This window comes from Anopheles arabiensis, chromosome 2 (genome assembly GCF_016920715.1).
Source record: "Anopheles arabiensis isolate DONGOLA chromosome 2, AaraD3, whole genome shotgun sequence".
Lineage (NCBI taxonomy): Eukaryota > Metazoa > Arthropoda > Insecta > Diptera > Culicidae > Anopheles > Anopheles arabiensis.
The window spans coordinates 99,981,098-99,992,836 of record NC_053517.1 but is presented as its reverse complement, the minus strand read 5'-3'; the positions used below and the strand labels follow the sequence as shown (position 1 = coordinate 99,992,836).

The window sequence follows — 11,739 nt, the reverse complement described above, 5'->3', positions numbered from 1 at the left end:
ATGCCAACACACGCACACACACACACACACTTGTTCTTAGCGGGGCCACACAAAACAGCGCAACATGAACGGAGCATAAGATTTTCTGACGATATCTTGGGTTTGTGTTTCTTTCCTCCGTTTCCTACATGCACACACATGCGCAGTCGCCAACAACAGCAACAGCAACAACAACAGGTCACGAAGTTGCTGCTGCTGCCAACCACACTTTTATGCTTTCTCTCTCTCTCTCATTCCCACACACTTGCCGATCGACGACGCGCAGCAAAGGCAGAGGGCGGGCGAAAGGCGTTTGGGGGGGTAAGTTCGATCTTTCTTGAAAGGAAGGGTGTTTTGGCGGTCGCCCGCGCTCGTTTAGTGCGTTATATTTCTGGCCACCTTTTACGTACAAAAACACACACAGACACACACACACATACGCGCAGATTTTCGTGTAGCCTCTGACCTCTGAACCTTCTAGTGGGGGTGGTGGTATCCCCTTTCTTTCTTAGACTCCGGACTCTGAAACATTGCCATCCGCCGCCGAGAACTCGCGCAGTTCAATTGTGTGTCGTCTACGGGTGAAACCACCTCAGCCAGAACCTCAACCATGCCCACACACAGGTTTGGTGCTTCTGCCACCGTGCCGCAACTCATCCACCCACCCCTCCCCCCCCCTCAAACCTGCCTAAAAGGCCCTTTTTCGGGGGTTTCTCCCTTATGCTGCGTCCCTTTTTTCCCCCCCCCGCTGGCTGAGCGGACTTACGCAGCTTTGCCTGCCCCGGTTCAGCACTTCAACACTTGAGCATTCTCTCACATATGTCTGCTTACACCCTCTCTCTCTCTCTTTTTAGCTCTCTTTTTTACACTTCACAGACTCTTGCTTTCCTGTTCTTCCATTAATGTTTTCTGAGGTGGCACTCTCCCACTCTCTCTCTGCTCAATTCAACCCTAGTGCTCAGGTTTTGGGTTTACCGAGATTTTGCTGTCACTCTTTTTAAGTGCGTTTCGACGACTTTTTGACTGACTTGTTGACGTGGTGGTTGTTGTGTGTTTGTTTGGCTTCTTTTTTTTTTCGTTGCTTCGTTGGTTCACTTTTTTCTCTTTCCAACCTTGCTGGTTGGATTTCGTCACACTGTGCGCTCGCAGATTGATGTTTTTGGTTTTTATGATAAATTATAAACACTACCTTAGCGCCCACAACAAACACATCACATTGGAGCTTTTTCTTTCCACCCATCGACAAACTGTAAGCGAGGAGGAGGAGAAACGGGCACGATTCTTACTCAGCAGCAGTAGCAGCAGAAACACACCACTTTGCACTGCCCCGAGCACACGGACGCGAATGAGGCGGATCGAGCTGGGTCGGGCTGGGCCGAGGGTGAGAAAGATCGAGCGACTCCACAGCATCCAGCAAGTAGCTCGCTCCCCCCCCAATAGGAACTCACTCGATGGACTCACACACACACTGTCTCTCTCTCTCTCTTTACGGTTCTTGCTGTAGCACTTATCTGCTGCACAACAAACTGCTGCGTACGATATGATCAACTCCGACTAAAAGGGCCAAACGGACGATTAACGAACCTTCTTTCTTCATTTATTTGCCTATTTTTGCTAATGCCGATCGTGGTTCGAACGATCCGTCACCAATGTTGATCACCAAAAAAAAAAAACAAATTGCCGTTTTTTCTTGTTTTGGAAGACTTTTGAAGCGCAAACGAAACTCGAAACACACTGCTACACCGCACCGTGATGACCGTTCGGACGAGCTGCGGTGACTCCGGCAACACGAGTGACCGCACTGTGCCGCGCTGGGTCCGTTCGAACCCGCTCCCGCCGCCTTTGCTCGCGTTTGGTTGGGTTTGGGCGCTGCGCATTGGAGAGGAGGCGGGAGGAGGAGGCCTATCGCCAAACTTATCAGAGACCTCACACAAACAATACAGGTAGGTGCAAATCGGGGGAGGCGCGAGAGGTGAACCTGTTGCATGTGGCGTTGCGCATGTGAGCGTTTGGTTGGTTTTTTTATTCTCGTTGGTGGTTGTAGTTGTTGCTGTGTAATGTTTATTGTAGCAGTGTACATGTGAGAGGGTTTACACCCTTTTTTGTTTTGTTCTTCTTCGTGCTCCTCTGAGTGAGCGAGTTTGGTGCACAGACTGAATGCACGAAAGGTAGGCTGAGAGAAGGAAAGCCCTTTGAACTGTAGGACTTCTTGCTGTTTGTGTGCGTGTGTGTGTGTGTGTGTGCTTTTCTTCGCTTCTAAACACCATTCTTCTTCCCAGCACACAGGTGCGACCTGTGATTAAGGGGGATTTCCTTCTCGCTCTCTCTCTCTCTCTCTCACACTCTTTCTCCGTCCTTTAGGCTGTCGATGGTGCTCTTTTGCTAACGCATTACTATGCTGGTCTCGTTCCTCGTTTGCTGTATTGCATGTATTTCCTACACCCTTCTCCCTACGTGCGAGACAGCATCTGAACGTTGCAAGAGAAATGTTGATTGCACCCAAGGTGTGTTTGCATTGAGAAGTTACAAAGTTCTAGCATTGATGTTGCAACTGGATTTTTCAAATAAAATTACTTTTTAATTAATTTTTACTCAAATAGACATTAGTTTCTCTTCCTGATATATATCTTATCATTCACCAAAGCTAAAGATATAGATAGAAGTACGTGTATGTGTGTGTGTGCGTGTGTATGCGCTTAAGTGTTCGCTTCGGTTTGGGATCGGTACTAAAATCACGGCAGCTACACAACACACATATCACAAACAACACTGGCAGGTAGAAAAACAGGTTATTTATTCCATTCCTTCGATAGTGCTTTTTTCCTCTTCTCTCACTCTCTCTCTGTCTCTTTCCCTCTCTCTCTCTTCCTTGATCTTTTCTAAAAAAGCGGACATTTTATCTGACTTTGGATGTACCTTTGGGCTGTTTTTGCTGCTGATGTTGAGTGTGCTTTAGCTGATGGTTTTCTTGCTCTTGCCGCTCAACCCGCAGCACGGTCGCTTTGACTTTCGAGACACTAGAGACTCTGGATGTGTCTTCTCAGGTCTGTGTGCTTTGCTTTCGTCATTTCTCGAATTCTCCTCACTCTCCGCGGCTCAGTTTGGCCCGTGTGCGGCCCGTGATCCTAATGCTTGGGACGAGCTCGGACGCAATCGCAATCGAATGCGTCTCTTTTCCCAAGCGCCCCCTCATCGGACACCATCATCATCATCATCCGATCATCATCTTCATTTCACGTCACGTTCTCGAACACACTTTCAAAACGGCTTCTCGGGTTTTTGACGGTCTTGGTGTATCCCGGGGGTCGGAGGATCTTTTCTTAAACCAAGGAACACACATACACACACATACACTCTCACAGACGACATAAATGTTGCCGTGAATATGATGACGTTCTTTTATCGTCTTTCTCGCACAACGTCTCTGTGTGTAATATGTTGCGATCATCACGATCATCAAGTGGAAGAGTTTACTTCTTACCATCGATTCAAAACATAATGGAGCAAATGTAATGTTGTTCTATTTAAAGGAAATATAATTCATTCAAAAGGTATTATAAAAGTCGTGTTTTTTTTAATACATATCAAAACTAACTGTATGAAACACACGACGAAACGTTACGTCTAACAGCCATTTTTAACTGCAACCATTAAAAACTACCTGTGACAATCATATAGCCAATGGCACTTCGCAAATCGGCACCGGTCCATACTCCATTGTGTCTGACCCCTCCGTGCAGGATCGGCCATCAATTTCACCGCCAGCCATCTTGGCTGGAACGAGGCGCCATCCAGTGCTCTTGCTCGCTCTTCGCTCATTAGGCAGTCTCGAGCGGCGCTGGTTGACGAGCGCCCAGAGATCGGCAACGGCGGTGATGGCGCGCGCGCGACAAGTGTTTGCGTTCTTGCAGGATGAAGCGCAAGAGAACGCACAATCTCAAGATGATCGCTTGCCGCGGACATGGTTTTTGCACTGTTTTGTGCACAGGATTGTTCGAAACGTGATTAGATTGAGCAACACCGTTCCGTATGTTTATTTATGGAAGGCTTAACAAACACGATGCAAATGTACTGCCCCGTGAGTTATCTTCAGAATGGTCAGATGATGGGTTTTTTCTCTCTTTCTCTCTCTCTCTCTTTCTCTCTCTCTCTCTCTCTCTCTCTTTCTCTCTGTCTTTCGGATTATGGACGGCGAGACATGAAGGAGGAAACTGCGGCGATGATGGTCAAAGCACAAGGCATTGACCTACAACGTGACCTATTTCGTAGATTCTTTTTGCCCGGTTTATCTTGTCGCCTCTTTGAGGGATTTGAATTCGAAGATCCGTTTGCTAATGTGTTTGTTTATTGTTGTGGAGTTTAGAGCTGATTTTTTTTTTTAAATAGAGGGGGATGAGGTGCAGAAGGGGGTCAGTATAACAGTAACTTACTTACTTTAGATATTGTTGTGGAATTGAGAATCATATAATAGCAAAATTTCGACCATTTAAATTTATTTCTTTTATAAATCAAATTTAAAGGAGTTTGCGTCTTTTGTTGACATCGATTATTACGTTATTAGTGGCCAAATATCAGATAAGAAAGAAAGATCAAATTTACGATTCAAACGGTCTTTTCGGAACGTCCGTTCCATTTCATTGGATGGGAGTCATTCCATTCCTGGAACAGTTTCGTTCTGCTCCGGAATCAATCTCAACCATCTGCCCATCACTAGCTCCGCCCACCGCTAGCTTTGTTTACATCGTCCGGTAGCGGTGCGTTGTGCCGCTTTGCTGCAAATTGTGCGTGAAAATTGATGAATTCTGTATGAAATAGTATGTAAAAGTTGTAAAACAGCCTCAGAATGTCTGCTGATTTAAGGATTGTAAAGCTGTTCGAGGAAGTCGTGGTAAGTTCGGTGGTAAAAGTGCCGCTTCACCGCTACCGCCTGTTTACTTGGGTCCGGTGTACGATGCAGACGCGCTAAGAGTTTCTTGTCCAAACATGTACACATTTACATTGCAGGAGGATAGAAACATTGTGCCCAACTTCGATGAGGAGGAGCAGCGCAAAAAGACCGAGGAGGGGTACAAGAAGATCGGCACGCTGTTCGGTGCGATGGCGCCCGAGTCGAAGGAGGCAGCGATCCGGAACTATCTGGGGTACGTGGCGAGCGTCAACCACCAGAACCGGGTGCACAACTATCTGCAGGTGATGAACCGGATGGTGGCGCTGAACATCATACCGGCCAAGCTGCTGTGCGATCAGCTGATGTGCTCGGAAAAGCTGGTGTACAAGAACCCGTGCTTCTGGATCGAGGCGTTCCGCCTAATCCGGAAGGTGATCGGGGGCGTGGACTACAAGGGCGTGCGGGAAATCATGAAGTGCTGCAAGGAGAAGGCGCTATCGTTCCCGGCGAGCGTGAGCGTTAACATACTGCCCCAGCTGCTCGAGCTGGTCGAGTTGATCGAGCACATCTTCAACCGGAACGCGTGCCTGCTGCCGGCGTACTTCATCATCAACGAGATCAAGAAGACGGACTACCAAAACATGCACTGGCGCGTCTCGAACCTGACCGCGAACTTTATCGAGGAGTTTGTGTCGGTCGCGCAGATGCTGTCGATCATCGGCCACTCGGCGATGCTGCCGATCGTGGAGCATTCGTCGTACGCGGACAATCTCATCATCCCGTGGAAGCTCGATCCGGACACGCTGAAGCTGTCGCTGCGCGGCAACCTGCCGTACGACGAGGAGCTGTTGCAGCCGCAGGCCCGCCTGCTGCGGTTCGTGCTGCAGCAGCCGTACTCGCGCGACATGGTCTGCTCGATGCTGAACTTCCAGAAGCAGCAGAAGCAAAAGTGTGCCGCCCTGGAGGAGCAGCTCGTGTGGCTGGTGCTGAACGCGATGGAGTGCTCGGAGAAGGAGGCAGCGCAGGGCGGTCAGGGGGCGGCCGGCGGAACGGGAATGAATGAGCACGAGGGCGATCAGAGCCACACGCAGTGGATTTGGCTGCATCTGAGCTCGCAGCTGATTTACTTCGTGCTGTTTCAGTTTGCAACGTTTCAGAACATTGTGAACACGCTGCACGAGAAGCTGGCGGTGAGGAATCTGCGCCGCGGGCGGGACCATCTGATGTGGGTGTTTCTGCAGTACATCTCGGGCAGTATACAGAAGCACTCGATACTGAACTTTCTACCGATACTGAAGCTGTACGATATACTGTACCCGGAGAAGGAACCGCTGCCAGTGCCGGACAATAACAATCCCAACTGCACCCACCAGATGGCACCGACCTGCATCTGGATTCATTTGATGAAGCGCGCCCAGACGGAAAACTACAACATCAATCGTCCGGTGCCGATTGCGCTGCGCCTACACTTTGAGTACCTGCAGCATCTGGCCATGCCGAGCAACAATCCGACCCTGTTTATGGGGTCTGAGTATCGGTTCGCGCTGCTGTGCAATGCGTACTCCACGCAGACGGACTACTTTTCCCGCCCCATGCAGGCGCTGATCGATACGATACTGGGGAATAGTAAAAACCCGCAGGCGAACATGGTAGGCGGTGGCCAGCCGCTGCCGACGGCACCGCTGTCGATGCGCGTCCTGGACAGCCTGACGATCCACAGCAAGATGTCGCTCATACACAGCATCGTGATGCACATGATCAAGCAGGCGCAGAACAAAAGCTCCATCCCGAACGGGAACAACATGGCGCCGGCACTGGTGGAAACGTACTCGCGCCTGCTCGTGTACACCGAGATCGAGTCGCTGGGGATAAAGGGTTTTCTGGGGCAGCTGCTGCCGCAGGTCTTTAAATCGCAAGCGTGGGGCATACTCTACACGCTGCTGGAGATGTTCTCCTACCGGATGCACCACATCCATTCGCACTACCGCGTGCAGCTGCTGACCCACCTTCACTCGCTCGCCTCCGTACCGCACACGAATCAGATGCAGCTACACTCATGGTAGGTTTTTGCAGAGCAGTTCTGTAGCACCGAAGAGAAACGTAATATTGTTCTCGCTTTTAATTTCAGCGTTGAATCCACCGCGCTCCGCCTGATCATCGGGCTCGGTTCGGTGGAGGTACAGGCGCAGCTTTCCCGCTACGTCAGCGAACCGAAACCACCGGGCAACATTGTGTCGGGCGAAAGTGAAGAGCTGAACCGTGCGCTCATCCTCACACTTGCCCGCTCGATGCACATTACCGGCACGGGGAACGATCCACAGTCCAGCGCTTGGTGTAAGGATCTGCTGCAGAATATTATGGTCAATACACCGCACGCCTGGCCCCAGCACACGCTGTACTGCTTCCCGCCCGTGCTGAACGAGTTCTTCATGCAGCACAACATACCGAAGGAAAGCAAGCAGCTGCTGAAGAAAACGGTCGACGAAGAGTACCGCAACTGGGCGTCGATGACGAACGAAAATGACATCATTGCGCACTTCGGCATGACGGTCAATCCGCCGCTGTTCCTGTGCCTCGTGTTCAAGATGATCATCGAAACGGATGGCATCAGTCCGGTGGCGTACAAGTGAGTGGGGCCGAATTTTGAACATTATTGAAGGGTTTTTTTATTTGCAATTTTGGTCCTTTTTTGTAGGATTCTCGAACGCATCGGAGCGCGTGCGCTTTCCACGCATTTGCGCAAGATGTGCGACTATCTGCTGTTTGAGGTGGCCAACTCGGGTGGTGGTGCGCACGTGAACAAGTGCGTCGACACGATCAACGACATGATCTGGAAGTACAACATCATTACGATCGATCGGTTGGTGCTGTGCCTGATACTGCGCACGCTCGATGGCAACGAGGCGCAGGTAAGCTTCTACATCATACAGCTGCTGCTGCTGAAAACGACCGAGTTCCGGAATCGGGTGCAGGAGTTCATTACGATCAACTCGCCGGAACACTGGAAGCAGAACAACTGGCACGAGCGGCATCTGGCGTTTCACCAGAAGTTCCCGGAAAAGTTTGCCCCGGACGAGTCCGTCTCGCATCCGTCGCTGCCGGTGTACTTTGGCAATGTGTGTCTGCGGTTCCTGCCGGTGCTGGATATTATTGTGCACCGGTACCTGGAGGTGCCGACGCAGCTGAGCAAAACGCTCGACGTGATACTGGACCATTTGGGGTCGCTGTACAAGTTTCACGATCGTCCCATTACCTACCTGTACAACACGCTGCACTATTACGAGCGTAAGCTGCGCGATCGGCCACAGTTGAAGAAGCGTTTGGTAGGTAGCAGTTGAAAGTGGATAAAAATCCAATAATAATTGCCTAATCGTTTGATGGTGGTTTCTGGTTTCAGGTTGGCACGGTTGTTGGATCGCTGAAAGACGTACGACCGGAGAATTGGGCCCTTACCGAAGCCTACCAGGCGTACATGATGACGAAAGAGTCGGACAACGTGAATTGGGTGCCGGAGCTGAGCTACTACATCAATCTTGTCCGTCGCATGCAAGACAGCATCCTTTTCAATAGAGAAAATCACTATAAAACTTGAGTTTTCCCTCTTCTACGCTATGTTTTCCTTAACCATTACATCCTTTTCCTCCCCCTCGCTACAGCTATGGATGGGAAGAATATATTTGCAGGCACCGACTGGCGGTTCAACGAGTTCCCGAACCCGCCGGCCCACGCCCTGTACGTGACGTGCGTCGAGCTGCTCGGGCTGCCGGTTGGACCGAGCGTGGTCGCCAACAGCATCATCGACGTGCTGGTCAAGGGCTACCCGGTCGTGCCGAACGGCGTGATACACAACTGGGCCAACACGATCGGGCTGATAATGGCCGCCCTGCCCGAGGCGTACTGGAGCGTAATCTACGAGCGGATGCAGGAAGCGCTCAGCTCGAAGGCGATGAAGGACTGGACCTACCGGCAGAGCCCGTTCGATATGTTTAACTTTAAGATCGTGAAGGAGGCAATGCTCGACCGGAGCTACGTGACGGTGCTGGCGATCGTGCACAGCATATTCCACCACTTTGGAATAGGGCAGCTGGCAACGATTACCGAGTACGTTGCGGCACAGTTGTCGTCGTCAAACGCGTGTCGTAGTTTTTTAATGAGCCATTTTCTTTCTTTTCTTCTCCCTTTTTTTTGTTGCAGCTCAATCAAGGAAAAGTTGAAGCCACTGGTACACACCGAGTATCAGCTGATCTACCTTTGCCACGTGGTCGGGCCGTTCCTGCACCGGCTAAGCATCGAGCGGGCCCGCGCAGTGGCGGACATCACGCTCATGCTGTACGAGCTGCTGGAACAGGTGGACAAGGCGCAGCCGGCACAGCCGCTGCGCTACATGGATCCGATTTGCGATTTGCTGTACCACATCAAGTACATGTTCGTGGGCGATACGATGAAGACGGAGCTGGAAGCGATCATTCGCCGGCTGCGACCGGCGCTGCAGATGCGGCTGCGGTTCATAACGCGCCTGAATGTGGAGGAGATTGGCGTCGATCAGAATGCTGCTGCTGCTGCTGCTGGTGGTGGTGGTGGTGCTGGCAGTGCTGCAACGGCCACCGGGCAGGGAGTGGCAGGAGCTGGACCTGGGGTTGGTCCTCCTCCGGGCGGTGTAGCTGCTGGTGCACCCGGCGCAACGCAGGGAGTCGTTGCATCGGGACAAGCAGCACCAGGTAAGGCGGCTGGACCACAACAGCCCCAGCAGGTTGTAGGCGTTGTGGGTAATCAAAACGTTGCGTTACAGCAACAACTGCAGCAGCAACAGATGGGTCAGGGCATTCAATCGCATCATTAAACTACAACCATAACTTGACTGGAGGATGTGGGAGAAGACATAACGACATGATTTGTCCTTGCAGACTACTTCTTCTTTATTCGATAAGTGTGTAGAAGATCTAATGCTATACAAATAGGAATATAATTACGCTACATCGAAGCACGATCGGCTTACGCTCATATTTACTGTAGTGTCCTAGTTTTAGCGCCGTTCGAATCTAACCATAATCGGATCCTTCGTGCGCAGAATCAAGTCCGCTACGAACACCAACTCCTCGCGCCTCGTAACGGGCAGAATGCGAAAATGCATCAGTATCGCCGCGAGGACCGTTTTCAGCTCCAGTATAGCGAACCGTTGCCCGATACAGTTCCTCGGTCCCGCACTGAACGGCACGTACGCGTACGGGCTCCGTTCGGCCACACATTCCGGCAGAAAGCGATCCGGATCGAATCGTTCCGGGTCGGGAAATACGGCAGGATCGCGGTGCAGATCGAAGATGTGCACGTTGAAGAGTGTATCCTTCGGCACCAGCCGATCGCCGAACATTGTGTCCTCGGAGATATTGCGCGAAATGAAGGGTACGGGTGGGTACAGCCGGAGCGACTCCTTCAACACCATATCCATGTACCGGAGCTCGTTGTACTCGCGCTGGGTGAACTCATCGTCCGCGTCGGTGCGGGACTGTGCGACCTCCTGCAGCTCCTCGTACAGCCGCTGCTGCACGTCGGGACTGTGGGCAAGCAGTAGCAGGGTGAAGATGACGGCAGCGGACGTCGTGTCGTGTCCCTCGAACGTAAACGTGTCCACCTCTTCGCGGATGCCGTCCTCGTCGATCTGTTCCTTCGCTTCGGCGGCCAGCAGTGTATCCAGCATGGCGTACCGTTGCTTCAGGTTCGTATATCTACAAAAAATGATGCACATTGAGAAGCTTTTTCAGCCACTGAAGATCAATTTAACACTAGCGCGTAGTTGGCATACATGTTTTCCTCCGAAAAATCCCCAATGTTGCGTACATTCTGATGGAAAAGCTCGCGTCTCTGCTGGATGATCGAACGGGTGAACGCGTGCACCGGTTGGAGCAGCTTCTCGAACCGGCCCTGTAGTCCCGACAGCTTGTAGGTGAAGTCCTCAAACAGCCACGGATTCATAAGCCGCCGGAGCAGCATCGTACCGATGGCTTCGATTTTGCTACGATACTCGTTCGCCATCGTCATCGAGTCGAGCTTAATTCCCATGGCCGTTTCTAGAGCAAAGCATGGGAAGAATAATACCTACACCGAACTAGAAGCGGACTCCACATGCCTCTCGTGTCTTACCGCAGATAGTGTTCAGCGTAAACTTGGTCGCAAGTGGCTGCAACGCTACCGGTGCACCTTTATCAGCGTACCGTCCAATCTGGGCCACCAACCGTCGGCACTCCTCCTGGAAGGTGAGCAGAAAGCTGGGCAGAATGTTGAAGTGAAAGGCCGGGGTCAGAATGCGCCGACGGTGCTGCCACTTCGACCCGGTACTGTTCAGCAACCCGATGCCCAGGAACCGGTGCAGCAAGGTGTATATCATACTCTTCTCGATCAGTTTCGGACTCGACAGTAGCGGTTCGACATCTTTCGCCTGGAAGGCGTTAAGATTTAAGATCCCGCGCACCAGTATGCGATAGGTGTCACCGTACGTGGCGGCCCATCCACGCGGCAGCTGAAAGGTGCGGCGTTGATCGTTGAACAGGAGATTGTGCGCATTGCCGAGGAGTGGAAATGCCCGAGGGCCGGGGAATTTCTTCCCAGCACGGTAGTGAGTGGACAGTTGAACACGCAGCTCGTATAGGATGAGCAGAAACGCCACCAGCAGCAGCACCACAGTAAGGATGTCCATCTCTTGTGGAGTGTGAAGTTGAACTGCAGAGTGGTGGATCGTCTGGTGGACTTTGGCGCTCGGTTGTGAGTGGTTGATACGGGAGCATGACGAGTGCAAAATTGGACTGAATAGGCTGACCCCAAATGGAGGGGAACCATGATTAAGGCTGAGTGGCGATTTTGGCGAACTTTCCTCTTGC

At 51.6% G+C, this 11,739-nt stretch overlaps 2 protein-coding genes across 2 annotated transcripts; one reads left to right on the top strand and one right to left on the bottom strand.

The window, feature by feature from the left end:
- The first annotated feature begins 4,660 nt into the window (after positions 1-4,660).
- On the top strand, positions 4,661-9,848 carry LOC120908461 (mediator of RNA polymerase II transcription subunit 23). The gene is made up of 7 exons (XM_040319446.1): positions 4,661-4,867; positions 4,984-6,926; positions 6,996-7,493; positions 7,563-8,190; positions 8,265-8,421; positions 8,524-8,968; positions 9,062-9,848. Exons 1-7 carry the CDS (start codon positions 4,823-4,825, stop codon positions 9,705-9,707), a joined length of 4,362 nt encoding a protein of 1,453 aa, XP_040175380.1. The 5' UTR covers positions 4,661-4,822; the 3' UTR covers positions 9,708-9,848.
- LOC120908465 (probable cytochrome P450 4ac1) lies at positions 9,759-11,715 on the bottom strand. Its single transcript, XM_040319449.1, has 3 exons — positions 11,006-11,715; positions 10,668-10,932; positions 9,759-10,590 (listed from the first exon to the last, which is right to left on the bottom strand). The coding sequence occupies exons 1-3, from the start codon at positions 11,556-11,558 to the stop codon at positions 9,891-9,893; spliced, it is 1,518 nt and encodes a 505-aa protein (XP_040175383.1). The 5' UTR covers positions 11,559-11,715; the 3' UTR covers positions 9,759-9,890.
- Positions 11,716-11,739: the final 24 nt, after the last annotated feature.

Excerpts from the sequence above, each read along its gene's own strand:
- LOC120908461 (XM_040319446.1), top strand. The coding sequence starts at position 4,823 with ATGTCTGCTGATTTAAGGATTGTAAAGCTGTTCGAGGAAGTCGTG. Across the intron at positions 8,191-8,264 it reads CACAGTTGAAGAAGCGTTTG|GTTGGCACGGTTGTTGGATC; the intron begins GTAGGTAGCAGT and ends TTCTGGTTTCAG. Across the intron at positions 8,422-8,523 it reads TGTCCGTCGCATGCAAGACA|CTATGGATGGGAAGAATATA; the intron begins GCATCCTTTTCA and ends CCCTCGCTACAG.
- LOC120908465 (XM_040319449.1), bottom strand. The coding sequence starts at position 11,558 with ATGGACATCCTTACTGTGGTGCTGCTGCTGGTGGCGTTTCTGCTCATC. Across the intron at positions 10,933-11,005 it reads TACGCTGAACACTATCTGCG|AAACGGCCATGGGAATTAAG; the intron begins GTAAGACACGAG and ends GCTTTGCTCTAG. Across the intron at positions 10,591-10,667 it reads GATTTTTCGGAGGAAAACAT|ATATACGAACCTGAAGCAAC; the intron begins GTATGCCAACTA and ends CATTTTTTGTAG.